This window comes from Symphodus melops, assembly GCF_947650265.1.
Source record: "Symphodus melops genome assembly, chromosome: 11".
Taxonomy (NCBI): Eukaryota; Metazoa; Chordata; class Actinopteri; order Labriformes; family Labridae; genus Symphodus; species Symphodus melops.
In genome coordinates this window covers 10,018,267-10,046,176 of record NC_136701.1, presented here as the reverse complement: position 1 = coordinate 10,046,176, position 27,910 = coordinate 10,018,267, and the positions used below count along the sequence as shown (strand labels likewise).

Sequence of the window (27,910 nt, the reverse complement as noted above, 5' to 3'; positions counted from 1 at the left end):
GTCGCTCCCCTGGGAGGAGAGCTCGTGGCCCGGAAGTTGATCGGTTAATTAATGAAAGTGAGCCAGCTGCAGAGCTGGAAACACTTCAAGGCTGCCCTCAAGCTCGATCAGAGAACTGTTCAAACCATTTTAGAGCCGTAAAAAAACTCAAGTATCTGTACACACAGGATGTTTATAATAAAATATATTTGTAGTTGTTAAAAGGGCATTACTGTGGAGAAAGTTAACAGTCATGGCCATGAGACATTTCATACAGAATTGGGGAGTGTCACTCAACAGTCATATGCATGTATGCACAATCACTTTGAAAGGGATTCATGAACACAAACACAAAGGAGTGTGTGATTCACACCTGATCTTTGAGGGTCCAGGATAATTCACTTTTATGCTCCAGTTTAATGTGTACCTTGAAACATCAGAAAATTCTACAGTTTCAATGTGAGAATCAACTTCTTTAAAGGTGCATCAAATAAAATGCTAGAAATACAATGGCAACGCGAGGAGTGAGAAAGTGCACTAAAACACAAGGAGCTGGAGTGTATCCCAGCATGCACTGGGGGAAAGGATAACAGACTATCACATCAGGTGTAACAGCTAAAATGTTGGCACAGTAAAGCAAAATCCCACTGATTCACAAGTCGACTTTTTTTGTTGCAATGTGTTGCGTGTGTTTACAGAGGAGAGAGCTCATGCCCTTACCCCCCCGTTAAAAGGTGTTCATACCTGAAAGAATGCAACTCTTAGTGTCAATTCAATGTGCTTTAAAAATAGGGATACTTCAAGTGAGTTAGGTACTGGCAGATTTAACATCCATGTTACAAGTTTAGAGGGCTGGTGAGGTGTGTAAAAGGAAAAGACACAGTTACAATTTTAAGTTAATAAAAACTTTGTATATTAAAAAAAATATTTCAGTCCACAAAAAGAAGTCCTTCACAGGGATGGCTCTTGTTTCCTCAGGTCTGACCCTCCGGCTGTTGTCGTTTTATTTAAACGTCTGATTTACAACAGTAAATCCATCGTCCATGTTTGAAGATCAAAGTCCTCTTCAGTCTGTGCATGTGACAAAAAAAAAAACAAAAAAAACAAACAAGATTTCCTGAATCCACAACTGCTTTGAGCAGCGTGCTGTGCAGAGGTGGTTAGTGTCCGGTATCGAGGTCTCTCATGTAGTCCTGGAGCGCCTGCAGTCTGGCATCAATCTCTGACAGCTCAGCACCTGTATCCATGGAGCTCTCAGCTGCTTGCACATGTAAACGGATGTTTAGTTGTTTTGTGCTGGGTTTTATTTGTTTACAGAAATGAAAATCATTTTACTGCCACAAAAAAAAAAAAAAAAACTTGTAATGAACTACCTTTGTCTTTCATCCTCTGTGTTGGAGTGCTGCATACTGGCTTTCTGCTTAGAGGGTCTCTTGACTGGAAAGAGATAAATCACACTTTGATGATAAAGCTGACAGTATTATGGTTTTCTTTTTTTACTGCCAACAAACTCCTTTGAAAACCCCCCAAACCCACAATAAAGTGAGCTTGATTAGTCCAGCTTGTAATACGGAAGCTGGTTATAAAGCAGCATCTTCCTCTGTGCCTTAGAGCGCCATTGTTATCCAAAAACTATTTCAACACATCAGCACTGAGGACATGTTCCTTACAGCTCACATTGTCCACTGGAGTTTTTGTTTGTGTGCTGATGCCTGGTTGAAAAAGTAAAAAAATCAGAGCAGAATAAGTTCGACATTTTTCAAACACACAGAAAGAATGTCCTCATAAACATGGCAGTTTAGTAAGGGCCGCCGCCCCCTCCTACATCAACAGAAGAGAACGCTGCTCAATGTGACGTCGTTTAAATGGTATGAAAGTACCGGTAAGCGGTTTTGGACAAGGCAGAGAAATTGGTATTGTTAAAATGTTTGTTTCGATCATGTTGTTGGATTTAAACAAAAATACAGGGGGAAATAAACAACTTTCGTTTGTAATGTGATGTGAGATAGAGCAGATATAAAAAGGTGTAGCACAGTTACATTATTGACAAAGTCACTCACTGCACTGGGTCCATTGTAGGTCTGTTTTCTTCCCCTGTAAACACAAAATCCCAGACATTTGAAGAGACAGCTAAAACAACAGACCTGAAACAAAAAAAAGAAAACATCCCCATTACCTGAACAGAGTTCGTGCCATTTCCTCCATATCCACCAATGAGCTTTCAGAGGAGTTCCTGCTCCCTCTGCGCTCCACAGATAAACTCCTGCCTCTGCTGCTGACCCGGCCCATCAGAGGATACGCCTCCCTCGAGCGTGAACGCCCACGCTCAGTGACAATAGGTGAGGTCAGCATTTCTCTACGTACCTTCCTCTGCCTGACAGAAAAACAGAGACTGTTCATCTCAGCAGCTTCGACATCAAACACCTGCAAACTACAAAACAGAAAGAATGGAAACCAACTTCTTCTGCTCTGCCTCTTTAAGTCTGCGCTGTCTGTCCTGGATGTACGCGGTTGGGTCAAAACGTAGTCCCCGGGACCCTGTGAGACACATGGTTGGAGACGTGAGATCAAAAAGAGAATGATATGAGACGCGCAGGGCAAAGCTGACAGTACCCGTGGGAGAAGGTGACGGCCTGGGTATACGAGCATGTGGTCCCGAGGAGTCCGCTCTTCTTCCTCTTTCCTCCGACCTTTGACCTCTGTTCTCCATGCGATCTCTGGACCCAGAGCGAGCCCTGACTGTCCCGTACCCCAAACTTCTCTCACGGGAGACCGAGCGATAGACTTCCCCGTCGACTCGGTAGCTGAGGCGGCCAGACGCAGGAGTCACTCTGCTGCAGGATAAACGATAAAAGGTGTGAGCCAAGTGGGAACATTCAATTCAAATCTTTACTTAACATTGTAAGTGAATGGAGAGAGAGGAAAAGTAAAGATATAGTACACGCTTAGATTGTCTAACCCTCTCCGTAGTAAAGCCAGCTCGTTTGTAAGACTCTTGACACGAACGCGTAGAGCGCACTCTGATGCTCGCAGCTCCTCCAACTAGCAAGGAAAAAGAAAATGTTCAATCAGCGGAGTGAAAAAGAAAACGAGTGAGCTCAGTGGAGTGCTCCGAAATGCAGGAGGCTGCACCTGCTCAGTCAGCAGGCGCTGCTCTTGGCCTCTCTTGCTCGCTGAACGTTGACTTTTGGCCCGCTCCTTAACGAGCTGCTCCTCCAGTGTCGTCACCACGTCTCGAACCCTCCAGTCCTCTCGTCCAGATGTTGGACCACTTCCTGCAAGCGTCAGTCGCTCCACAACCTTAGCCAAAGCCGCTTTCTCTTCTTTCACCAGGGCAAGCCTTGAACCAGTACAACACGTTTAATAAAAAAATAAAAAAAGATCCCTTCACGTTGGTCACAGTGATTGAAATTAAATAGAACCTACTCTTTCCGTAGCCTCTGGATCTCGAGTTCTGCAGATTTGTTAAGTCCATGAGAGGCGACAGCGCTGAGCTCAGCCCTCAGAGCTCTCACTTCTTTCTGCAGAGCTGCCGGGTCCGGCTTCCCCGCATAAGGTAGAGGTAAAGGGTAGTGTATCCTTCATTAGAAAAGCAGATCTCGACAGTTATAACCTTTTAGTTAACCAAAACAAACGATTACCGAAGAAAATCTTTACATATCCAATATTTGATGTTTTCAGCTGAAGTACCAACCGGTCAAACTCCACAGTGTAAATAAGAATTAGATATCTTTTGGCAGTAAGAGCGGAGGGCTGCTGATGGCTGCGAGGACGACTGACCACGCCTGCTTTTCGGTTGCGCAGCAGCTCCAGGTCTGCATAGGTCAACAGGTCAAGAGTCACAGAATCACTCATCTGAAAAAAATAGAGGAAAAAAAAAAAGAAAGAAAAAAAATAGAAGAGATAAAGTGAGACTTTACTAACATAATTCATTTTAAGTATTAAAAATATTTTTATGATGGATAAATCCTATTTTTATGTTTTACTTTTCCAGAAAAATCTCTAAAAACAATCAAATGTGATATAAAGGGCTGCTCAGAAACAAAAGTTTGGTCTGTGTTTTTTTTTTTTTTTTGTCAAAACAAAACTCCTGTTGGATGAACAACTTGTCTCGTGCATATATTGTGCTTATAGTGACCTGAAAGTGCAGTTACAATCTCTCTCTAAATCTACCCAGATTGACACCACTTTATTATATTTTCCTGCAGGCTCTCGTGTCTGTGCATCATTGACTAGCAGAGAGGGAACGAGGCAGCTCGGGACACTGGGCATTTTTCACTCAAGTGGAAACATTGAACTGGAATGACTGTCTCGTTATCTGTGTCCGTTTTCAGCTCACGATTGACTTTGTGTGAATTTTATCCACCTCTGTGTTAGTATGTAATTGCTCCTTAAACATACCTTTCTGACAGCTGATTCCAACATGCTACAAAAGATAGGGAACTGCTTGAAGTTTCCAGTTTTGCGGGTCAGGTCCTCAATGTCTGGAACAATAATGTAGGTGTTTGAGAGAGTATCTGCGTCTGCAAAGGAATTTAAATCAATAAGACATGCATGCTACTTACATGCTGGATCAAATTCACCCCTCCACTGATCAGCTGTCACTGAGTCTGAGATTTCAACTATCAGCACACTCTTCTCCACCTCGATCTTCACAGAAAACTCCACTCCTCGAAACACGATCTCCTCCACCACCTCAGAAACCTCCTCCATCCCTCCGAGTCCGAGGGAACACAATCCTGCGAATCCTGAGGCTGCTTCAGGCTTGATCATCAATCTGATCTGAATAACAACAATCAGATTCCTTTTAGAACCAAAAGCAGTTCATTGTAAACACAGTGGATTTTTAAATAATGTGGATGTCAGACCAGAAAGAGACGTCAAGATTACATTTAGTTACATTACATTTACAGATTTAACGTTTTTTGTTTAATACCATAAAAATCATCTGTGAATATGATTACACAATACACAAGAAGTACAGCCTGCCGAGACACTGCAGATGTAAACTCTAAGCTGCAATACTTTAAATGGAAACATTTATGTTTAATATTGTTCATGACCCCTTTACAAATAAAAGTTAAATTAAATTAAAAAAACAACAAACAAAAGCATGCATAACCCCTTTATATTGATATTTATCTTATCGTTACCGTCTATGATCATTACATGAACAAAGTGCTTCTCTGTACCTTGATGGAGCTACACAGCCTGTCCTGACACAAACACACCGATAGGGGCGCTGAAGAGTTAACACGGTGCTTTTCAATCATCATCATTTTTTTTTATTTGAAAACAGGTACTGTCTGTTAGTGAGGTGGATCACATCACGTGTCGAGGACTCTGCTGTTTAATGTCTTCTTGAGTAATGTTTTTCGAGGTAAGAGTTTGATGTTATCTATGTTGTAACGCTGTCACGTTTCTCTCTTTACTTCACCGAGCAGAGAGAGAGACAGAGAGAGAGAGAGAGAGAGAGAGAGAGAGAGAGAGACTGACTGTAACATTACAGGGCTGAGGTATCTGTTTACTCTCGTTTTGGAAACCGCCAATGTTAATATAGGTGTCCACTCTAAGAAGATAATCATTATATATAAATATAAAATGTTTAATAACTGACTCTGCAGTATCTTCAACATCATTGAGCTCGCGAGAGTTAGCTAAGGTTAGCTATCTTGGATAATGTCGTTAGAGACGGTTCATTACCTCGACTTACAGTCAGCTACCTAAACTATCTGGATGTGAAACTCACCTGTAGTACACCTGCTGATGACTTAAAGATCCTAGACGGCTCAGGATGTCAACACATGGCGTCTCCTTGGAAACACACGGCGGTGTGTTAGCTAGGTGAATTGTAAGTTGGAGCTGACTGAGCCGGTTATTTGATGATTTAAATAAATCTCAAATAAAGTGTAAACTACTTGAACCGGAGAAACCTGAGCGGTTCAACAACCGGGAACCGTTAAATTCTTCTTCTCCTGTTTGGTCTAGCGCTCCCGCCTCTTCTTCTTCTACTAATATCAGATGAGGACTCGACAGCACTAAAGTAAAATAGTGCCACCTACAGGTTGTGAATGGAAACAACCTTTAATTCAAGGCCTGGAAAGGCTTTCCTGGAATGTAATAATGGAGGATAAAGAAGTATCAACAACTACAGTAAAAGAAGCAACGCAAACAATAGTGTTAGATGCGAGTTTAGTTGTAATAAAGAAGTGTAGTCTTTTATAAGCATATAATTCACTGTTGTAATGAGTCAGCTAACTTCTAAAGTTTGTTATTTTTAATCATATTGTTTTATCAAGAGCACCACATGGCCGACACATTTTTCTTACCTATAAAACGTTTGTGTATTTGTGTAAGAAGATTCCGTTTTTGATGTCCTTTTGTTCTGCGCCCCTAAAAATACATGTTTAGTTCAAAACAAGTGTGTCCTGTAAATGTTTAATAAACTCACAAGTTGAGAGCCAACTCTGCCCCCTGCATATCTTCCCTTGGTTTCAGTGAAGGGCTGTTTCCATGGAAACGTTGTTCCCTCAAAAGGTAAAAAACCGAGTGACAGGGTCTGAAGTCTGAGATTCTTGCTGCCTGTGTGTAAAAACACAGGTAACCGAGGCGAGCGTCCTGGATTGCCTGTGTGCAAAGAATGACTGACTGAGGTTTTCTGTTCTTCTGATGCAGAACTCTGCATGGACAAAACAACAAAGTGTCAGGACTTCAGCTATAACTCCTATGACTCCAAAGAAACCTCAGCAGTGGCTGCAAGTGGTTGGACATGCAGGTTAGTTTTTTCTGTTTTCAGACCTCACTTTTCTTAAATGTTACCCCTAAATGTGCTGTATCCCTATATTTATTAGGAGCCCCTTGAAATGAGGTCATACTCCTCAAGGAGTTTATCCTGATATAATACATTTTCTTTTTTATTGAAATACCACAATTAAGTTGTGTGTGTCTGGTTCTGCTTGTCTTCACAGGAAGTTTTCATGTTGGGGATTATGGGACCTTGCTGAAGAGGTTTTGTGAAGGGGAGCAGCAATGCTACCTCAGGCTGATGGAGGACTCTCTGAGGCCCTTTGTTCCAGCCTACCACGGTGTGGTGCAGCGGGACAAGCAAGATTACAACATGATGGACAACTTGCTGACTCATTTCAACACACCGGCTATCATGGACTGCAAGATGGGCACTCGGTATGTTCAAACACGGCAGTGTGTTTAGCTGAGTGCCGTTAAAAGTCCTTTAAAAAAAAAAAAAAAAGGTAGTTTCCCTCTTTGCTAAAGTAGCAAACAGAGTTATGCAATTCTTAATTGTACAGAAAAACTTTCATCTAAGTAATAGTTGTGGTTTAACAGGCTTTCACTCTTGCTTGGCTTGATAACTTATAGAACATTATAAAACACAGAAAACGCTTCCCTAAATACACATTATGTATAAGGTTGGTTAAGCTACAGTTGACAGAAAAGAAAAAAAAACTTTTAATGAAAATACTTGACTTAGTTGAAATGAATGGTGCGGATATTAAAGCAGTATGTTCCTCATTGATGTAATAAGTCTTCAGCATCATCAATATGCTTCCTGCACAATAATGAGGAACTGACCTTCATACAGCACGTACCTCGAGGAGGAGTTGGTCATCGCTCGAGAACGGCCCCAGCCTCGTAAAGACATGTACGAGAAGATGGTAGCCGTCGACCCAGAGGCGCCAACCGTTCAGGAAAAAGCCCAGCAAGCTGTTCTGAAGACCAGGTACATGCAGTGGAGGGAGACACTGAGCTCCACTACAACTCTGGGTTTCCGCATCGAAGGATTCAGGGTAGGTTGTGTCAGGTCATTGATGCTTGTATGATACAAAAAAGTGTGTTTTCACAGTCTTTTTTTGATAGGCCAGTGGATGGAACATTTCTAGAGAGAACGGGGAATGACTTGTTTGTAAAAGGAGTCGCAGGTCGGATTTTAAGCTGGCCTGCCCGCTTCGTGGACTGTCGCCTTTATACATGGGCCGCTACTTAACCACTAGGCCATCAGCGCCCTGTGATTTCACAGTCATATAAAAACAACAAGGCATGGCTTCTCCTCTGGCATGCCATACATTGATGTATCTCTGTGTTTCATTTACAGAAGGCAAATGAAGAATGCCACACAAACTTCAAAAGGACCAAAAGCAGAGAACAAGTGATCAAAGCTCTTGACAATTTTGTTGACTCCAATACAACCATTTTGGTGAGTGAGACCTTCAGTGAACCTTTGCATTTGTTTTTTCTTTTCTCATGTATAAAACTCTCATTCCTGTCCTATTAGTGGGGCTATCTGAGACGACTGAAGCAGCTGCGGCAGGTGTTGGAAGCATCAGACTTCTTTAAATCACATGAGGTTAGATTAAGAACATGATTTCTCAAGTCATTAGTTTTTGAAGTATGTTCGTTGACTTGGCTTATGATTAAAAACATCTATCCAGCTGTAGACCCTTTTTCTAACGGCTGTATCTGTGCAGGTTGTGGGCAGTTCTTTGTTGTTTGTTCATGACTGGACAGGCAGTACAGGAGTGTGGATGATTGACTTCGGGAAGACAGCCGCCTTGCCGCCACAGCGCACGTTGGACCATCGCACTCCCTGGGTGGAGGGCAATCGAGAAGATGGCTACCTCTGGGGTCTGGACAACCTCATTGATATACTGTCCAATATGCTGCCAGTGACTTAAACTCCGGTCTGGAAATCTGTTGAAATTGGATCCCCTAATCCTTCCATTAACACTCAAAAGGCCAAATTGATTGCAGATGGGTAGCCTGCAGAAAATGATTGACTTATCAGAATTGTCACAATGGACTTAATATTTAGAAGAAAAAAAAAGAGGATGTTAGAAATGTAATTTTGATTTGATGGTATTAGTTGCAATAACACATTAGCAAAATTGTATTCCAAAAAAATGCATTCCACATTAGTTCAGTTATTAGGCACACAACAATGATCAAAAGGGCATTAGCGTGGCGCGTCCAGCCAACCTGACAACCAGCTCCACTGTGAGCCAAAGCAGCAGACTTCTGACCATGCTGGTTTGAGGTAGTCATTATTTCAGGAGATAAATATATCTCCCTCTGCCCCACTATTTTTTATTATTATCTGATAATGCTTAAATCGAGCACATTTTGTAGAATAAGTGACATTTATTATCTAAAATGATTGGGTAAAAGGTTTTATTTTAAGAGCTTTTTAAAATGAATTTCAAACTTGTGTTTTTGCTTTTTTAGAGGAGGGGCTTAAAATATGGGAATTGTTTTAACAAAGCTCGCAGCACAGCAACAAGGATGGCAATGTGAGCCTGTCATTACACTACTTCAAACTCCTGTTTTATTACAAACATTTGTACCAACGCGAAGAAGAATCCTCCTCTGACTTTTACTCCAACGTCACCCTGATTTTGACATTCGAGGAAAATGTACAACTTTGCCACATTCCCATCATCTCGTGTTGAACTTTGTGATTGCTACAAAGTAATAAATGTTTGTATTCTAAATAAAAAAAGGTAAAACAGAAATCGTGTTGACAATGTTGGCATGTGAACAGTGACACTTCATACACAGCTGGTACAATATGTAATGTAGATGCTCGCTTTTAAAGCTGGAATTTAATTATTAAGGAAGGAACAACCTAATAATGAATGAATACTATTTGATAAGAAGTGTCAGAACACGGATGTATAGTTACTGTTTATGTACTTTTATCAATTAAAAGACCACTGAACAGAGGATGATACTACTATGAACTGTTACTTTAATTTTTATCTTGTATTCACTGTCACTGAGATGTTCTGTTTTTCAAAAAGTAAATTAATAATGTAGTTAACAGTTAACTGATGTGCCTCAGCCAGCTACATGAGAATATACAGTCAGTGAAATGTCACGTTAAAGAGATGGATATGACTGTTTTAAAGCTTTATCAGAACAATCCCAATATTAAAAACACTCAAGTTCAACACCTGATGCAGAGCTGATGGTGAGATGAAGCCAGATGTGTTCTCTGTCCTCCACACCTGTCGACTCCTGTCACTCAGCCATCAAACAGAAGACAGAGGAAACCCCTGCCCTTACCTGCAGCCCCTCGTGAGATTAAAGGGACGAGCAGACAGAGAGGGCGAGTCATGCTCAGCAATTCCTCCCACACAGTCTGCAGCAACAACAAAAAGCCCTCTGAGGTGAGCTGCACAGTACAAACACAGTCTGATAGCTTCTGAGACCATACCCCACCACAGCGGGTCTCGGGCCCTGCTCTTGGGAGCGTCAGTGCTAATGAAACCAAAGGGAACATTTCTGCTCTTACATGTATCCAGCATCATGTTGTTGTTCCTAGCTGCTGTTTAAACCACTGTCCATCACTGAATACAACAGAAGAGAATCCCATTTAGTGCTGATTTTTAATACAATCTTGTAAATCTAATTTGTGGATGTAAATCAATTCCTAAAGGAGCAGTCATACAAAGTGAACCTTTAGACACCTGTTGCTTTTTTTTTTTTTTTAGTGTGGAGTGAAACTAAGTTTAAATAGAGAGGAATAGTGGAGGAGATGACTGATCCAGCCAGAGTAAGCTCAAAGACAGAGGGGGTGGGCAGGGACTTATGATGTCACTGTGTAACAGATGAAACATCAGTCAGCCTTTCAGTTTGAAAAAAAAAAAAAAAATCCTCAAGAGGCTTCCTCTCGCTGGTCATTGTTGATCAGACCCATGGAAGGAGAGCAGCAGACATACGACGCTCGGGGGACAACACCAGGTAATACCTTATGTCTCTTGTACTTTCACTATTTTATGTGTACATTAACTGATAATCATAAACTTGTTATCAAGAAATAATTTTGTAATCATACATTTTCTTTATTAAATAATGTTTTAACCAAAGCTTACTTTGTTTTCATTAAGATTGAGACCTATTTTTATGTATAGAAAGACAGATATAATACAACTTATAAAAGTGCAAATAAAATAGGCCAAATATTCTTGTACACATAAAACTAAAATATGTTTTATTTTGTTTTCTCATAGGCAACAATGTCTTAAAAGCTGCACAATTAGTCTTCAAGAGATCTTTTGCTTTCAATTCTGTGCAATAGCCAAATGTATTTTGCATTTAAACCTAGAGTGTTATATTGAAACAGTGCTTGTATGTGTATGTTGTGTATAGAGTTGCGCATGCAACACATACTGTGAGTGTGTGACTGGCAGTGGTCGTGCATGCTGTTGCAGTGGAATATCAGTACCACTCATGGCTCAGAGGAGGGCTGCAGGCGGCTGCTGCTGCCCGCGGGCGCCCATGAATGAAGACAATGCCCGTTTCTGCCTGTTGGCCGGGCTCATTCTTCTCTACTTGCTGTGTGGGGCAGCCATCTTCTCTGCCCTGGAGCACCCCTTTGAACTGAGAGCCCGCCACCTCTGGAAACAGCAGCTGGACAACTTCACCAGGAGATACAGGGTGCACCCGGGTGCCCTGCACACACTGCTGCGGCAGTATGAGGAGGCGAATGGAGCTGGGATCCGAGTGGACACATTGAGGCCCCGTTGGGACTTTTCCGGAGCGTTCTACTTTGTGGGCACAGTGGTCTCCACTATTGGTAAGTGTTAAAGTTATTTTGTTTTTTTTATATGCAAATTAAAAAAGTTCAATTCTATTAAAAGTGATCAACTCCAAAATGGCGCTTTTTGTTGATCATGACCTTTTAACCTTCCTTTTCCAGGTTTTGGCATGACCACACCTGCCACCATCGCTGGGAAAATATTCCTAATTTTTTACGGTCTTATCGGCTGTGCTGCCACCATCCTCTTCTTCAATCTGTTCCTAGAGAGGATCATCACCATGCTGGCTTACATCATGCGCTGGTGTCACGAGCGCAGGCTGAAGTGTGCTGGAGTCGGGGTGGTGGCCAGCCGGGAGGAATCATCCAGTGAGGAGGACAGTCTTGAAGGCTGGAAGCCGTCAGTCTATTATGTTATGCTGATTCTGGGTGTGGCATCAATTGTGATTGCATGTAGCGCCTCCACCCTGTACAGCTCCATGGAGAACTGGAGCTACGTGGACTCACTCTACTTCTGTTTCGTGGCCTTCAGCACCATTGGCTTTGGTGACCTGGTGAGCAGTCAGAGACAGCAGTACGAGTCTCAGGAGGCTTACCGTCTTGGGAACTGCCTTTTCATCTTAATGGGGGTGTGTTGCATCTACTCACTTTTCAATGTAATTTCTATTATCATTAAGCAGACCCTCAACTGGATTGTGGGTAAATTTGTTTGCCAGAGTCGGCACAAGACCTGCTCCTGCTCTGCACCAAGCTGCTGGAGGCTCTGCTGCCTCTGCCCACTCAAGAAAAAACACAACCACAGACGTCTGCCTGCACACCTCAGGCAAAAACGCTTTAAACGTAACACTGTGCAGCCCATTTCCTCCCACCTCCCCACTGGAAGACACCGCTACACGGAGGGTTCTGTGGACACGGTATGTGACAGTGAGACAGAGGCGGGAGCAGTGAATGATGGGGTTAATGTGGGCCGTCGTCTTTCAGGAGAGATGATCTCGGTCAATGAATTCATGGTGTCCAATAAGGTATCTCTCGCTCTGCTGCAGAAACAGCTGAGCGAAACGGCTCATCAGGGTCCACGACAGAGCTACGGACATCACAATGGATTCTCTGGTGGAGTAGGGGCTTTGGCAATTATGAATAATCGACTACAGGAAACCAGTGTCGATAGGTAGCACCAAAAAGATGTTATTCTTGTGTAAACTGCTTTGGCATCTAGTTCCTTATTCTGTCCTATTTAATCTTGTGTAAGATCCTCTTAGTAAGACAAAAAAAACCCAACTCTTTTCCCACCTATTTTCTCCAGTTAGCACCTCATTGCAGTGGAAGTCTACGTCCAAAATAGTAGATCCCAAGCATCGATTTAGGACATCAAATAACTGACTACATTTTGTTCCTTTTAGAAAGCGAGAGCAACGAGATGACCACAGTTTAAAGAATTCAACATCACTGTGAAGAGGGGTCTGATGTCTTCAAGTGATTGGCTTATGCAAAAGCAATCAGATGGAAGACGCAGTGAAGGAGCTCTTAAAGGAGAATGCTGATTTAAGAGAGCGACACACTTCCTCTGTGCTCCTTAATAAACATGGTGGATGTGCGGTGGTAGTCGATGTTAGAGAACACGCAGGACGAAATCAAATATATACAGTCTCTTCTCAGAGCACTAGCTGCATCTATAAAAGATCTAAAATGTAATTTGTATTCAACAGTGCTTCTTAAGGAGCTCACAAGCTTTGAAAAGAGATGTATTTAATTTGTTGATTGCTCACGAGTCACCCATCTTGTTTCATCAATGCAGGTCATTGAAATTCATGGTAATCATGGAAGAGTAGCGATCCAGGGTTTTTAGTGGAGCGCGTCTAATCAAACTGACGTGTAAAGGATGTCCTTATGTCAACAAGTGGTGTGCACATAGTAGCTCGATAACGTCAACAGAACAAAGTGCCATATTCAGGCTCTCCTCGGTCAGCTGGAGGAGATCCTTTACTTTGCAAGAAAATCCATTTCAATCCATTATGCATCATCTGTAAAATGCTTCATCCTTACAGCATTATGGACGTGATATTCTTTTTCCTCTAGTGACCACGCTTCAGTAACTTTCTTTGCTCAAAAGAAAAGGACTAATCGTTAATTTGGGTAAAGATAGTACTGCAAGTCATCAGTCAAATAATCTTTATTTAAGTTTTGACTTACATATAACATGTCTATACAGAGGAAATAACTGAAACAATGTAACAATGAAGGTAAACTGACCCGTTCTGATGCTGTTAGTTTTATCAACGATATAAAATATGAATAAGGCATCACAGTACATCATTCAACTTATGGAAAGAACACATTTTTATACACACCATCATGAAGAATGTCTTTAGAAATATGTTTTTATATTAATATAAATGTATATATATGTAGAACTTACAGTGTTGAATGTTTCTTTTTATTGGTCAGCGAAAATTATTTTACGGTATTTTTACGATTTTGGTTGAATTTAGTTACATTTTTATTCACAAAGAAATCTGAGAGGTGGTTTAAATCTTTGTTTGAACAATCTATTAATTCTGATTCTGATTTATAATTTTTGAAACATCACTCTGACCAATTGAATCTTAATCCACATGTTTATCATTAACAAGCACTTTTAAAGGTAAAAACACATCCTCCAGAGGATTAATAGTTTGCATGAAATGTATTTGTTTCTGGACTGAGTGTGAGTATGTGTCAGGATTTAATGACTAAAATTGAACATTTAATCAGTGTTTGTTTGTCTTTGTATTTGTGCTTTCCAGTCAGCTGAGCAGCTGTTAGCGTTCCCTGCTTAATCAAATGGGTATGTGTTGTTACATGCTCATGTTTAGCTAGCACTGAGACATTTTTCCTTCCTGTAAAGGAAAGGCAAACTTTTATCATCAAAATCATTAAAGTACTCTTAAACTCTACTCTTTTAAATCTATTCTCATAACATCATCTTTAAAATATAACACTATGTAATATACTAACTGATATATATATACACCTTATCTAGCCAACAGAAATATGCCATTTCACAGTAGTGTGTAAATCTAACAGACTTTCATTGAAATGATCATCTGTTGCTTCTGTTCACTGAATATGAGGCAGAGATTTGTTGCTGGATCTGTGTCTCTGAGTTAGTTTTACAAAATCTTCTTCTATTAGAAATATAAAATGTAACAGGCTTTCATCTATTTTTGCATTGCATTCATAACAACAAGATGCTGCTTGCTGGCAACGGTTTCTATAAATAATCTCCCTTTTTGTTAAATTGCACACATGAAGAAAACACTTTTTTTTTCAATATTAATAATAGTCCCTCCATGGATCCATGGAGATTAAATCCCAGGCAGCCTGTTCGGTATCCTTACAGGCCCTAGACAGACATGTTACAGAGAAAATACTGTTGAAGATGTTTCATAAATAAGGCAATTACTTATCTTCAAATGGTCAGAATGGTATTTATGTGTAGCTTTACTTACATTTGGTAGTGTGGGGTTGTGCATCTCTCTTTGTTGGTAGTAAGCAGAAATAATGCAGTTCCTTCTGTAATAAAAAGAAGAACCGTGACTTCAATTCAACTACTGAGAGGAGAGACACAGCACGCACAATCATTTGCTCTGTATCTCTTACTTGCTCTGTATGCCTCCCCCTGGTGGTAATCCAGGAATGACAGTGGATGCAAGGACAGTGAGCACTGACAACAAGTCTGGATCTTCACCCCTGGCACACAGCTCTTCATAAATCTCTGTTGGTCATAAAAAGAAAAACATTTAATCGAGTTTAAAGGGTCTGGCTTTTATGTTTCACAGACGGTTTAAAGAATAGGACTTCAGTCATTATGTACTTAAATCAATTCCTCTAAACCTCTGAAGGTCCAAAATTAACAGTATAATAATGATTCATTTTCAAAAGGATTTAGTACACAGTAGGGCACTTTCAGTATTTGGAAAAAAATCTCTCAAATAGGGTTAAATTAAGAATTTGTTCGGGTTATTTATTTATGCAATATTTACTGAATCGGGACAAAATGCATAAAACAGGGTATCTGATTTTGTTGTCAGCCATAAATCCTTTAGATTTAGAATTTTTCATTGAATTATGTTGACAAGAATAAAGTAACCTATTACAAATATTTAACGTAAGGAGAAATATTTGTTTGTTATTGTTTTTACATTTGATACAATAAGTAAATGAATTTCCTTGAAGGCTGTATGCAGCACTCTTTAAGGAGAACAAGCAGCATTTGTGTGTCAACTGCGCCCCGCACACCTGCTACTTTGGACTCCAGCAGGTCCTCGAGCTCGGCCTCCTGGTGTAACGCCTCTGCTGACAGCTGGGGGGCTCCAGGGAAGCACAGCAGGATGATGCTGATGTTGTCCAGGCTGCCCTGTGGAGCAGAACGGCGTCAGCAGAGGTGAGTAATGATGGCTGACCTTACAAATGTCAAGAGAGCAAACATTAATTCATCCTAGGTGAACAGATTTAGAAATACATCATTTTCAACCGCAGGTTTGTGCAGCACTGTCACACAGACGCAGCAGAGCAGGAAGAAATAAGTGGAGTGTGGAAGAAGCAGTGACATTTTGAGGTCATTGAGCATATCCAGGCTGAAGCGCCGTTACATAAGAGGGGCATGATAGACATGATAGCCAAACAGAGGACAGTGTGCACATGTGGCCCGTGTGTATCCTGGTGTGCTCTAATTTGACTCTAGATAAACAATAAACAATGTACAGTATGTTCCTCTCCCTTCTTCTTGAGGTTCTGTGAGCCATAACTGTAAACAGAATATGAACGAATGAGGGAATTGTATCACTAATCACTAAAGCAGAATATATGCAATAATCAAGACCCAAACCTTCCAACCCTACCTCTGAGTCACAGCCCCCCAAGGGTGTACACACAGTGACAGATGACTCCCCTTCAAAGTTCATTTCCAGCTTGTTTTGTTTCCCAGCTCACAACTTCACACGTTAGTGTTCATTATCAGGACTCTCATTTGTGCATTTTTCAGCTTTATATCAGACGGACAATGGGGCCTGAGTAAATCAGCTGCTTTTTGCCACAAAAGAGGTTCTTTTCAGATAAATTAAAAAAAAAAAAAAGTTTTGATAAACTTAGACTTCAAAACAAGCTAAATTTCAAATTTCATCACTGTTCCAGCAGTCTAGCGTAAACAATATGGCAAGGTAATACCACTATCAATCTCAAAGTTAACTTCAGTAATTTATTCTGTTTGAAAAAGTTTTAAGAACAGCATTTGAGAGTGTACTCTGATTATTAATCTTTTTCTGCCTTCCTGTCCCATCCCATGAACGTTTCTTGTAACTCCTAGAGACGTGAGAAGTCGTGTCTGGACTGGGTTATTCAAAGAGTTTGTAAAAGTTAAACATGCATGTAGATGAAGATTTAGCGTTTAGTAATGGTCAAATGGTCAATGGTCTTTTCTTGAGAGCGGAGCGACCCAAGCATCATTCGCATTCAGCAAAAATGAAGTCAACACAGTCACACCATAAAGGATTATGTTAATCCCTTAAACTGTGACATAAAATCCACAGCCCATTAAAAATGATGTAACACAGATTTACTGTGAAATAATGTTTTGTGATAAAATCAGTTAAATAAGTTTGTCATTTAAATGACTTCACATGTAGACATACATAAAGTGCTGGGTCGCTTTGTCATTAAATGAATGAATTCATTTAGCATGTTCTGTGAATTTTGGAAGAGGTTTCTGACCTTGTAGAGACAAAGGTCAATGACTTGAGTGCAGACATCTCTCAGGTCAGTGCAGACACGCAGCCGATTGTGGATGAAGGCGCACAGATCCTCATTGCTGATGGTGTCCCACACGCCGTCGCAGGCCAGCACCAGGAACTCATCCGCAGGTGAACGCTCCACCACACACACCTCTGGCTCTGGTGACACCATCTGTTGGCTGGGTGTCCTGTTCTCGGCTGCCTTGTAGCTAAAGTCCCCCAGAGCACGGGACACTGCCAGGGAGCCATTGATCCTTTGGATGGTCACAGAGCCTCCTGCGCTTTCTATTCGCTCTTTCTCAAGCGGGCTGTAAGGTTTGTGGTCCTCAGTGGAGAAGCAAACTTGCCCAGACCTGCAGAGCATGGCCCTTGAGTCCCCACAGTTGGCGAAGTAGATGTAATACGGTGAGATAAGAGTGGAAACCACAGTGGTGCCCCCCCTTTCCCAACCTTCTCGACGGGCCACTGAATGTAGGTGCTTGTCTGTTTGCAGGAAGCCCTCGATGATGGCTCCTTTCACCTTCACAGGGTCGTCTTCTGGGATCAATCCACCTGTGTGCACAAACAGACACAGCGTTACTTTTGCACCCAGCAGCCCCCCCCCAAAATAAAAACCCCCACCACAAAACAGGGAACATATTTGCGGAAACGATCAGTCCTGATCGCTGTTGAAGTCTTTTCATCAGGAAGGAAACAGTTTCAGGAATAACATATCTTTAACGTAACCCAGCATCATTACAAAAGATCAGAAAATTGCATTATTTCATGAACTCTAACAACACTGTACAATCTTTAATTGAACAAGAATACATTCCCAGTTGCATCTCTTTCACCTGTGGCCAGCATGTGACCCAGAAGGTGCTGGGAGCAGTACTGTGCCACTGTGCTTCCTGCATGACCATCAAACACAGCGAAGAAGCTCCAGTCGGCCAGCTCTCCTCCCAGCTGTGGAACACAGTTGTGGAAGTCCTCCATGTTGGCCCTCCAGCCTTGCATGCTCCCCAGGGCGTAGGTGAGACCCCAGCGGGCACAGCCCTCCTCTGCGAGTTTGTCGAGAACAGGACGGTCGAGGTAAGGGCTGGGGATGACTTCGTCTTTCTCCCCCTCCCCTGGATGCTCCCCTTCTGCTGCTCCTCCACGTCCCCCCTTGAAGAAAGAGCTGACCCTCTTCTCCGTCTCTTTCACCAGCTGCCGCATGAAAGCAGGCATCTCAACGTTGCCCTTCCTGGCTGTCCTCATGGCTGTGATGCTCAGCTGATGTGAGGCGAGTCTTCTTTTATCCCTGCCTTGCTGTTTGTGGCTGGGATGGAGGACTGATGTAGGCCTGATGGTAGGCCTGAGCTGTATTTGCGTAGCCCTGCTGCTCCAGGGCTCAGAGCATGGCTGCCTGAGCTGATGGATGTTCTCAGTGCTGACTGCTCACCCTCCTCTCCCAGCTCATCTCCTCTCGTCTCCTCTTCCTCTCTGGAGACCTCACTGCTCAGCACTCTCTCCTTCACTCATCCTTGCTCTCTTCCTTGTTAGGTCTCTCCTCCGTGCTGCTGTGATTTCACTTTCTCCCTCGCTTTTTCATCGCTAGTCCCTGTTTCACCAGCTCTCTCTTTGCCTTGTTATTGCCCCCTTCCTGTACTCTGATTGGCTGGCTATTTATGTTCACCAATCCCTGCCTGGTTTACAATGTCTCTGTCATGTTTGAGCTCACCCTCTCTCTCTGTCCGCCCCTCCCACTTCTTCAGTAATCTCAACATTTGATCAGTCAGGATTATGGGCTGCGACTGCTGTGGATTACAGGACTGTCAGCCATTTAACATGCAGTGTGAGGCTGATTGTGTGATGAGAAGAAACAGAAGAAGAAGGCAAATAAAGACAATAAACTGTGAGCCTCTGCAGGTTTCAAATAGATCCCATTATTAAATGAAACCTAGTTTGAAGCCATGAGGTTAAACTATAGTATAATGCATTATGTTAAACAGCTTTTATGACACGCTATATAGCATATATTGTAGAGGTGAGGGAAAACAATCAATACAGTATAGTATAGCGATATTTTGTGTGGAAATAATACACCACTCACCATAAGTTAGGGACATTGTGAGGTCCTCAGTGGGTGATTTTTGAGATAGGGAGGCAATTGTATTAGAGTGAGAAACGCACCTCATTTTGTGTTTTCCACGTAATGATCTCACTGTGTACAGTGCGCCTTACATATTGGGGCCAATACCAAAAAAAGACAACCCTTTTCAATGTGGCACATGTTTCAACATTCTGGGGGTATAAAAAAGCTGGTATTATCAATAAGTCATTCCCAGTTCATCATTCATTGACAGACTATGTCTGTCAAGTTTATTGCACTGTAAAACGTTTGTATTATTTTAGTTAACAAAAAGCCTTTGAATGAAAAGTTCTTAAAATCTGTGTAAATGCTTCATTAAACGTCTTTAACAGTTCATCAAAATCTCATCTTGTTCTGATTAGTTTATTACAGATTTACTTTGTTTGGTAGTAAAGATGGATCCCTTTATAAGCTTGTGTCATCAGGCGTATTCCATGTCTAAACTGTTTCTTCTGTTTGAACAAGCAGAAATGTGATTTTGGGTTTTACATGATTATACGTGTTACCACAAATATAATTATAGCATTTCCTGGCACAGTTGCCCAAATAACTGATTAAATGTGTGAAATCAACCACGATCACACCACAGCTCTCTCTGTTATTCCCCACCGAAAAATGTTGTTTCTATAGCATCTGTGACCAAGCACAAAAAAATGCCTGAGAGAGCTTGTTATAGATGCACCTGTTTCCAGGATGGCTGTGGACATCCAAGTAGTAATGTAGTAATCCTCCTATGGAATAGTTAGTAGTGTGATTCAGCTCCTCCTATAGCTACACATGGATGAAGACAGTTTTTGTTTTCATGCAGCAAGATATTGAACACTTAACTGCATAGCCTCCAGTGCTTGAATGTGCGAGAATTGTTTGCTGATCAGTGATCTTGCATGACACTCGTGCCTGAATGTGTGTAAAAGACAAGACAATATTTGTTTCTGCATTGCACTGAACACATAAACCAGCCATGTAGGAATATCTACCTCAATGGTAATGTCAAAAACAAAAAGGGTCAGATTCAAAATGCATCTTGCGTCTTGAGACTCTAAGGCATGAGTTCCCTGTCTTATTCTGAACAACTCTAAAAGTGTCATCAGATACATTTAAATTAGTCTTGGACAAAAAGGCCTTTGTACCTTTGATGCATGCTTTTTAAATAATACGAATGAAGTAACCCCGGACACTGTTTACATTATTTTATATTTTTACATTTTGTACATTCAATAATCCTTTTTTTTTTAAATTACATTTTACTAGACCCTGGTCACTTTTTACACTTTACACACTGACACTTTGCACCCTACACCGTTTACAGTATTATATTCTATATTTTGTATTTTGTACATTTAAATAATTCCTTTTAATCTTTTACAATATATTCTATTTTACTGTATATGTGTATTACTCAATTGAGGGTTAATTGTTATTGCCTGACCTTGCGGAACAGCCTTTACATTTCACTGCACATCTGTATGAGTATGTGACAAATAAAAATCTTTAATCCAGCTTTATTAAAGATTCATTAGTCAGTCAAGAATACTGTGGCATACACAAGGAGCATGCAGACAGAGGTGTTCTTCTTCCTGATTGACCCTGTTGAGTTTAAATTTGAAATAAAAAACCTGTTTCTTTCTCTGACCTGGCTGCATGTGAGGCCTCTAGATGCAGGTTAGCCACCAACTGGGCTGAGGAACCCTAAGAGTCTCTGAAAGTACATGCTGATGTCTCAGGTTCCCAATTTGAGTGTTTGTGAGTGCTTGTGTGTATGTGTGCGTGTGTGAGTGAGTGTGTGTGTTGTGAATCCAAACAGGGGGTATCCAATACAGGATAAAATTAGGCCAGCCAGGCCTTATACTGCTGACCAGGCTGTGTGGCCAAAAAAAGCTTTGAGTGGAAGCTTACAGTGGAAGTGAAGGAGGAGAGGAGCGCGGGCAGGACTGCAGCTGAAATGGCGAACAAATGTAAGGAAATGAACACAGACAGCTTTAAGTCAGGAGAATTCAAAGAGACAGCGAGTCAGTCAGAGTGAAGCTGTAGATATATTTATTCCTCTCGGCTGAGGTGTGAATGTTTATAGGATGAGCAGTCAAGCACTGAGTACAGCATGTCTCTCATTCTGTGGACAGATGGAAGGACTTGGACTCGACTAAATGAGACCCTAATGCTGACGGAATAATGTTTGGTCCATTCTTAAAGTGCAATAAGAAAGATTGATGTGTGTTATGAGAGCTATATTGATTATATATTCTTGTTGTTATTTGAATGAGTGTTGGGTTATGGTCATTCCATGCTTGGAAAATGACTTCATAGGTGTACAGTGGCAACACAAGTATGAGTGGCTCTTATTTATCTTTAGAGTGCAGTCAAGTTTGATATAATAAATATTACCATTTATAAAAAAAAAAGCCTGGGAAGCTGATTATGAAAGCTGACTAATGTATGTTATTGTGTTTGTCTGTTTATGTGTAACATTACTGAGTGTTTGATTTAACCAGTAAATTATCTTGAGATTCACACAAGAACAAAGAGTCTCCTGTGATATTTCAGAGATTGACTGTGGGATATCATTCATATCACTCATCATGTAATTGTTCCTTGATTTATTATTCATAAAGTAATTTGAATTTTCAAAAGCAGTGCATGCGTTCAAAGACTTTTAAACCTGAATTATCTTCTTTTACTCCAAGAAAATAGCCTCATATAATTTGTGCTTAAACTGTTAAAATCAATAATTGTGGATTTTTAGTTATTTTTCTATGTCATGTTGTGGCTTAGTTTTTCACAATGATAACATTTCAACAAAAAGTGTTTTATTCTTAACAAAAGAAGACTTTTGAGCTAGCACATGGTGTTACCAGATAGTCATTGTGACTTATATAAGATGATAAATAAAAGAGCTGCTTTGCTCGGAGATCATTCAGAATAAAAACTTTTGACATTAGAATAATAATTGAACTACATTCAATATAATATGTTTGAAAATGTAGAAATGTTGCTTAACTGAGATTGACTGAAAATGACTAAGATGATCATTAATCGTTCTCCTCTGTGTTTATCACATTGTCCAGTTGTGGATCTGGTGTATTGGCGGAACATGAGGAGGACTGGTGTGGTGTTCACAGGGCTGGTGATCAGTTTGGCCAGTGTGTTCCAGTTTAGTGCCATCACGGTGCTCTCATACATCTGTCTTAGTGTTATGAGTGTTACCTTCTTCCTCCGACTCTACTATAAACTGCTGGAGATGCTGCGCTGGAACCCTGGGGTGCACCCCTTCCAGTGAGTCTGTCCACAATAAATAAGAAATCACAGGAATATTTTCCATCAAGAAGCTACTACTGAATGCGTCTGCACTTTTACTCTCAGTGATGTTGCACTTATTAAATCTACGGCCTCATTGTCTTTGGATAACGTGCAGTATAGATTTGGCAGATACATCGAGAGTTTTTGATAATGTACATGCTCTACAGTAAATATGTGTCCCTCTCCACAGGTCTTACCTGGACAATGACAGCTCTTTGACAGAAAAGGAAACAGTGATGCTGGTGGAGGAGTTGGTGCTGCTGATTGCATTCGCCATCACAGAGATCAAACGCCTGCTTTTCATCGAGAGCATTATCGACTCTATTAAGGTCTGATTGTGATGATGAAATATTGACAGAAACAATAGAGTGTGATTTTGATTCACAATAGGATCAGCAGTACTATCAACACATTAACATCACAGGGGCTCATTCATTTCTTGTTTAATTCAACATGAGTGTCTGCTCTTTATTTTAGTTTGTTGTTCTCCTGTATCTGTTGAGCTATGTTGGCGTCCTTACCAGTGGACTGACTTTGGTGATAACAGGTGATTTCGCCTTCCCCAAAAAAAAAAAAAATCCAATTTCATCAAATCTAACCATTCATTCTACAGATCACAATATCATAACTTTTGTTTCCCCATTTGTCTTTGTATTCCAGCTGTAATTGCAGTTTTCTCCATTCCTCTTCTGTACAAAAAGCAGAAGGTGAGTGTTATGTCCTTACTGGGCTGTGTTTTGTTTTGCTCTCCCTCACTATATGTGTTGAAGGTCTGCCACTGCTCTGAGAGCTCTCCCAGATACTTTTTATTGTCATTAGACTGTTTGTCAAGCATCAACTGATCTTAGAGAAACTATAAAAATGTTATAGTGTAGTTGTTGTATACCTATACAACAAATACATCAGGCATCTAGTGATCAGGAAAAACATTTTTATGGAGGGAAATTGAAAAAGAAAATGTTTTTCTGTTACCGTATATGATACATTAAGGCCTTGGTTACACCGACATTTCGGTCTTTTCTGTCACAGTTGCGGATAAGGAGGATGGTAAGAGGGGTCAAAGCTTTTGTTAAAAGAATCAAAAACATGTAAGTAACCTACTCATGTTTTGCTCCTCTATTATTTGCTCTTAATAATACCTATGCTTTATAAATTCATATATTTTCTTTCGACTTTTCATACTGTCTTGTTTGATGCAGGTTCCTTGGTCTGATACATTCAGTAAGACCTTCCCCTGCCCCTGAATCAGCTGCACCAGTTGCTGCCCCTGCCCCAAAACAGAAAGCCAAGTCCAAGTAACTTCTTTGCACCTTAAAGCACCCAGAAATTTAGGGTTTGGAAAATGTTAGTATGATTAATCCTTTGTGGGGCCGATGGAGGGGCCACTCATTTCCGTTTCTCCACCATGATGTTTGTTTACCGGAGCACAGTTTAATGTTTCCTGACAGCTGAAACAAAGCTGCCATTCACCCCAGAAAAGAGAGTGTATGAGCTGAAGAATTGTATTTACAGACATGCTTTTTATGGGCTGCGTTTCATATAACCAGTCACACTGTTGTGTACTCCAAACAGGGACAGCACAGAATAACAATGTTTTTTCTCTTTAATAACAGGTCTATTTTTAAATAACTGGTGAGCACTGTGTTCCTGTTGAGCTGCAAAATTATTCATAACCAAGCAAGGAAGCGTTATTCCTTTTATGATTTAGCATCGAGCATTAGAAGCTGCATACAATCAAATCGACATAACATGTCCTGCATTTATTAACAGTAACTGTTTTGAGCTTGTTTTGTTAATTAACAGAAGTATTAGCAAAACTTTCTAAGCAGCAACTACTAAATATGACACTTTAAGATTCCCTTTCTTCTGATAAAGCTAATTAGATTTAAAGTTTAAAAAAAACAACAGGTATTTCCTGTTGCTTTTAGCGAAGTAAAGCTCCAGTGGGATGCAAAATGTCCAAACAAACCAACCATTCATTTGTTTGTGACAAAAAAATACACTGTTTTATGTCACAATCTTTTGTCGATAAGAGTAGCAGCTTTCTGCACTGAGCCGTAGGCCTATACTGTTTCTCAAACATGCAAACGTGACACAGTTGTTACAGTTAGCTAACTTAGCCAACAAGGAGCTCACCTAGCGTTTGTTTGATCAAATGTTCACTTGTTTCACATGTTTTTATCCATTTCCTTTTGTGACCAAGGACTCCTGAGGAAAATCTCTCTCTGTCTGCTAAATGTTCTCTTTCTGCAGCTCTGTGCTGAACAGGTAGTGTGCAGTGAGATTTTTTAAAAGTTTTAGCTGAAAATAAGGTTAACGGCATCTGAAAACAACGCTTTTGAGTGCTGAGAGTCAAATAGAGTTGGTTAAGCACCCTTTTCACAAGAAGTAGTCCTAAACTGTTGTCAATGCAAAAATATTGATTATGGCTGATTCAATCTCACTGGGAGTTATCTCTTATTTCACAAGTTGCGTTTAGAAACGTTAATGCAACGATCAGTAGTTTTGTGTTACTTTTATCTGAGTTTGTATTCCTCCTTTATCTGAGCCTAAATCTTACATATATTTTCCTTCCTGCATAATTATGACTTACCATGTGCAGGGCTGGCCTAAAGTGTGACGTGTGCACAAAACTCACAAACAAATATCTTATTTATTATGTTCCCTCATTTCACCAACCATATCTACTTAAAATGAGAAAATGGCAACGTTAGCTTGCTATTTTATAGACACACAAAGAAGATTGTGTTCAAAGTACTTTAAGTACTTAAAAAAGTGCATGCAAATTCCTACATGTCTAACTTGTAACGTTTTGGTCCCATTTGTCAGTTAGTTCATGCAAATGTCCATTACTTTTTTATGCACCTGTCTTATGAAAATTGAACTATTTAAAGTATTCAGAAAATAAAAATGCTTTATTGATGTAACAAAAATACTTTATAGTTGGTTTTAACATAAGTCCTGCCTCTGACAGGGCAAAGTGGGTAATAGCGACACTGTCTTGGTTGCATAACTGTGTAAACCAGTTCAGCTATAATCTCAATTAAGGACAATTAAGTAGACAAAATGACAATCTTCAGATTTCATTGCCAATTGTAAAATAGGCTATTAAAATTAATAAACTGACATTAGACAAGCTGGTTATTCAACAAAAAGGGTCAAGTCTTCAAGTTGCAGGGGCATGTCTTTCCAAAATAACAATCTTAAATATTAAAAAGCCTACCGACAGCTTGTTAAGAGAAAGTACTTGAAGGGCAATTTACAAGGAAATGAAGGTCAACAACAATTACTAAAACATCCACTTGAGAAAGATTTAATAAGATATTCAAGAATTCCATGGAAGTGTCCATAAGTTATTTATTAAACATGGAGGTTATATGTAAATATATTGTCAGTCCACACTAGAAAACAAAAAAACAAAGACTAAAAAAAGTAGGTAACTATAAATTTGATTTTATTGAATAAGGACAGGATGTGATAAAACCTTCAATCCTTGGTAAACTGTTTGTTTATTTAATTGTTTCCTTTTAACTGTCAAACCTGAGCCAATAAATTGCAAGCAGCTGTTTTAATGCAGCTGTTTGGCAGCCAGCTGCTGCAGCATATCATGTTGATGCGAGTGAACATGTGGTGCTCTCTAGTGGCCGATGTTTCAGTACTTATAACACTGCTGCATTCATACTAACATGTCTTAATGAATTACAAGTTATTAAACGTATTTTGATACTGTAAACCTCACACACCAGCTCAAAGGGCATGCAAACAGACACATCTTCAGATAGTTTTCAGATACTGTAGTTTGCTTATAAAAGTATAAAGCACATTTTTTTTTTTTTGTAATTTTGGAAACTGGTCCATCAAAGTTTTGTCCATTCAACTGTTTACTTCAGAAACACTTCATGTTATGTTTGCTGTTGATGTGGAGTTGGCATCTGTGACTTTTTTTTTCAAAGTGTCACTTAAAACAGTTGTAATATGTGCAGAAAAATAAATCTGTAATCATAATTCAGTTGAGAAATATGAGGTTGAACTTCATTCTCTTTCTCTTGACTTTTATCTTTTGTTATAGCTTGACTTTTGTCTAAACTTATTTATTATTTTGTATCATCGTTTACTATTCTTATGTCCTGCCCCAATAAAAGGTGATTCACGAAAAGTGAAGACGAGTTAGATTTGCACTCTGTTCCTACATTATCTTAATCACCACCTCACACTTGTTAGCCTATGTGTTACCTTCATAGAGACCTTTGTGAAAGAATCTGTTTACCTGCAGCTGTTTGACCAGTTAAAACAGAAGAGGCTAAGTGTCGTTTAACAATGTTAGCATTGAAGAGGCATGTACTTAATCAGGAGCCTGAAGCTTTGGGGAAATCTGCCGGAATGTTCATTTCATTGTGTTAAATTCTCCTTAATGCCACAATGATTTAACCTCTGAGAAATGTAGCATAACCCAAACTGATAAAAACTCCTTATAGAGTTGAATAAACAGGCGATCAAAACACTCTTGTTTTAAGAACATTTTAACAGCAAAGGGTCACTCAAGTGACAAATATGATAACATGAAAAACTTTCTGTGACATACTGGACATAATCAATGAATGAATACATCTTCTGGTCTGGACAACACACATTTACTGTCTTTGAATCTAAATATTGGGGCACTGGTAGCCTTGTGGTTAGTGAACATGCCCTTTGTACAGAGGCTTACTTTAATTCTCTACCTTTATCCTATCTTTAAAAACAAACTAAGGCCTTACAAGCCCAAATAAATCAATGAATTATAATGCACAATCGGGGCTGTAATAACATGTTTATCCACTAGGTGTCACTCTAAGAGAGTATCAGCTGTGCACGCTCAGGATGATGGAGAGGCTTGGTTGATCACCCACTGATGTGCAGGAATAAAAGAATCCGGACAAACAGCTTCGCCATCCCTTTAGTGTCTACATAACAAAAGCCCTGCCTCCTCAAATACATGCTGTACACTGTATCATCTACACAAACTGTTTGTAGTTATAAAAAGTCCCTGAAATGAGAGTCACAGTGGATACAATGTGACTGTGACCTTGAGACGAATTCTTCTCAAAATGCCTCCACACGTCAATTCAAACTCTCTGAAATCTTCAAGGACTTCCTCTTGTTTCCACATGTGGATGTGATGACTCAGAGCTCCCATCTCCTACACCGTTTACTTTCACAAGGTTA

At 40.3% G+C, this 27,910-nt stretch overlaps 5 protein-coding genes across 8 annotated transcripts; 3 read left to right on the top strand and 2 right to left on the bottom strand.

The window, feature by feature from the left end:
* Positions 1–169: 169 nt before the first annotated feature.
* Positions 170–6,053, bottom strand: ccdc61 (coiled-coil domain containing 61). 4 transcript variants are annotated; one of them, XM_079355670.1, is made up of 14 exons: positions 5,898–6,053; positions 5,729–5,819; positions 4,545–4,761; positions 4,381–4,463; positions 3,674–3,834; positions 3,406–3,558; positions 3,112–3,319; positions 2,921–3,021; positions 2,593–2,813; positions 2,439–2,517; positions 2,156–2,353; positions 2,040–2,073; positions 1,353–1,416; positions 170–1,237 (listed from the first exon to the last, which is right to left on the bottom strand). In XM_079355670.1, exons 3-14 carry the CDS (start codon positions 4,750–4,752, stop codon positions 1,140–1,142), a joined length of 1,608 nt encoding a protein of 535 aa, XP_079211796.1. In that variant the 5' UTR covers positions 4,753–4,761; positions 5,729–5,819; positions 5,898–6,053; the 3' UTR covers positions 170–1,139. The 4 variants fall into 4 exon arrangements, with proteins under 4 accessions (XP_079211796.1, XP_079211797.1, XP_079211795.1 ...); XM_079355671.1 differs by having other exon boundaries at positions 5,729–5,793; XM_079355669.1 differs by having other exon boundaries at positions 5,729–6,053.
* On the top strand, positions 5,225–9,503 carry itpkca (inositol-trisphosphate 3-kinase Ca). Its single transcript, XM_079355684.1, has 7 exons — positions 5,225–5,359; positions 6,655–6,754; positions 6,948–7,161; positions 7,580–7,784; positions 8,090–8,191; positions 8,270–8,341; positions 8,463–9,503. The coding sequence occupies exons 1-7, from the start codon at positions 5,348–5,350 to the stop codon at positions 8,667–8,669; spliced, it is 912 nt and encodes a 303-aa protein (XP_079211810.1). The 5' UTR covers positions 5,225–5,347; the 3' UTR covers positions 8,670–9,503.
* Positions 9,504–10,434: 931 nt separating this feature from the next.
* kcnk12l (potassium channel, subfamily K, member 12 like) lies at positions 10,435–13,582 on the top strand. The gene is made up of 3 exons (XM_079355673.1): positions 10,435–10,734; positions 11,143–11,569; positions 11,693–13,582. Exons 2-3 carry the CDS (start codon positions 11,224–11,226, stop codon positions 12,700–12,702), a joined length of 1,356 nt encoding a protein of 451 aa, XP_079211799.1. The 5' UTR covers positions 10,435–10,734; positions 11,143–11,223; the 3' UTR covers positions 12,703–13,582.
* Positions 13,583–13,684: 102 nt separating this feature from the next.
* On the bottom strand, positions 13,685–18,929 carry ppm1nb (protein phosphatase, Mg2+/Mn2+ dependent, 1Nb (putative)). Its single transcript, XM_079355674.1, has 6 exons — positions 18,132–18,929; positions 17,279–17,850; positions 15,809–15,926; positions 15,170–15,284; positions 15,019–15,082; positions 13,685–14,912 (listed from the first exon to the last, which is right to left on the bottom strand). Exons 1-6 carry the CDS (start codon positions 18,535–18,537, stop codon positions 14,904–14,906), a joined length of 1,284 nt encoding a protein of 427 aa, XP_079211800.1. The 5' UTR covers positions 18,538–18,929; the 3' UTR covers positions 13,685–14,903.
* A 2,372-nt stretch (positions 18,930–21,301) lies between these two features.
* On the top strand, positions 21,302–26,740 carry rtn2b (reticulon 2b). The gene is made up of 7 exons (XM_079355685.1): positions 21,302–21,366; positions 22,474–22,681; positions 22,896–23,034; positions 23,183–23,252; positions 23,366–23,412; positions 23,735–23,793; positions 23,905–26,740. Exons 1-7 carry the CDS (start codon positions 21,354–21,356, stop codon positions 24,002–24,004), a joined length of 636 nt encoding a protein of 211 aa, XP_079211811.1. The 5' UTR covers positions 21,302–21,353; the 3' UTR covers positions 24,005–26,740.
* Positions 26,741–27,910: the final 1,170 nt, after the last annotated feature.

Coding starts and splice junctions, on each gene's coding strand:
- ccdc61 (XM_079355669.1), bottom strand. CDS start 4,752: ATGATCAAGCCTGAAGCAGCCTCAGGATTCGCAGGATTGTGTTCCCTC. Junction 4,464..4,544: donor GGGTGAATTTGATCCAGCAT/GTAAGTAGCATG, acceptor TTATTGTTCCAG/ACATTGAGGACCTGACCCGC. Junction 2,814..2,920: donor GGGTTAGACAATCTAAGCGT/GTACTATATCTT, acceptor TTTATCCTGCAG/CAGAGTGACTCCTGCGTCTG.
- itpkca (XM_079355684.1), top strand. Junction 7,162..7,579: donor GACTGCAAGATGGGCACTCG/GTATGTTCAAAC, acceptor ACCTTCATACAG/CACGTACCTCGAGGAGGAGT. Junction 8,192..8,269: donor ACTCCAATACAACCATTTTG/GTGAGTGAGACC, acceptor CTGTCCTATTAG/TGGGGCTATCTGAGACGACT.
- kcnk12l (XM_079355673.1), top strand. CDS start 11,224: ATGGCTCAGAGGAGGGCTGCAGGCGGCTGCTGCTGCCCGCGGGCGCCC. Junction 11,570..11,692: donor CACAGTGGTCTCCACTATTG/GTAAGTGTTAAA, acceptor TTCCTTTTCCAG/GTTTTGGCATGACCACACCT.
- ppm1nb (XM_079355674.1), bottom strand. CDS start 18,537: ATGAGGACAGCCAGGAAGGGCAACGTTGAGATGCCTGCTTTCATGCGG. Junction 15,285..15,808: donor GCTGGAGTCCAAAGTAGCAG/GTGTGCGGGGCG, acceptor TATGACCAACAG/AGATTTATGAAGAGCTGTGT. Junction 15,083..15,169: donor GGGGGAGGCATACAGAGCAA/GTAAGAGATACA, acceptor TTTTTATTACAG/AAGGAACTGCATTATTTCTG.
- rtn2b (XM_079355685.1), top strand. Junction 23,035..23,182: donor GCATTATCGACTCTATTAAG/GTCTGATTGTGA, acceptor TCTTTATTTTAG/TTTGTTGTTCTCCTGTATCT. Junction 23,794..23,904: donor GTTAAAAGAATCAAAAACAT/GTAAGTAACCTA, acceptor TGTTTGATGCAG/GTTCCTTGGTCTGATACATT.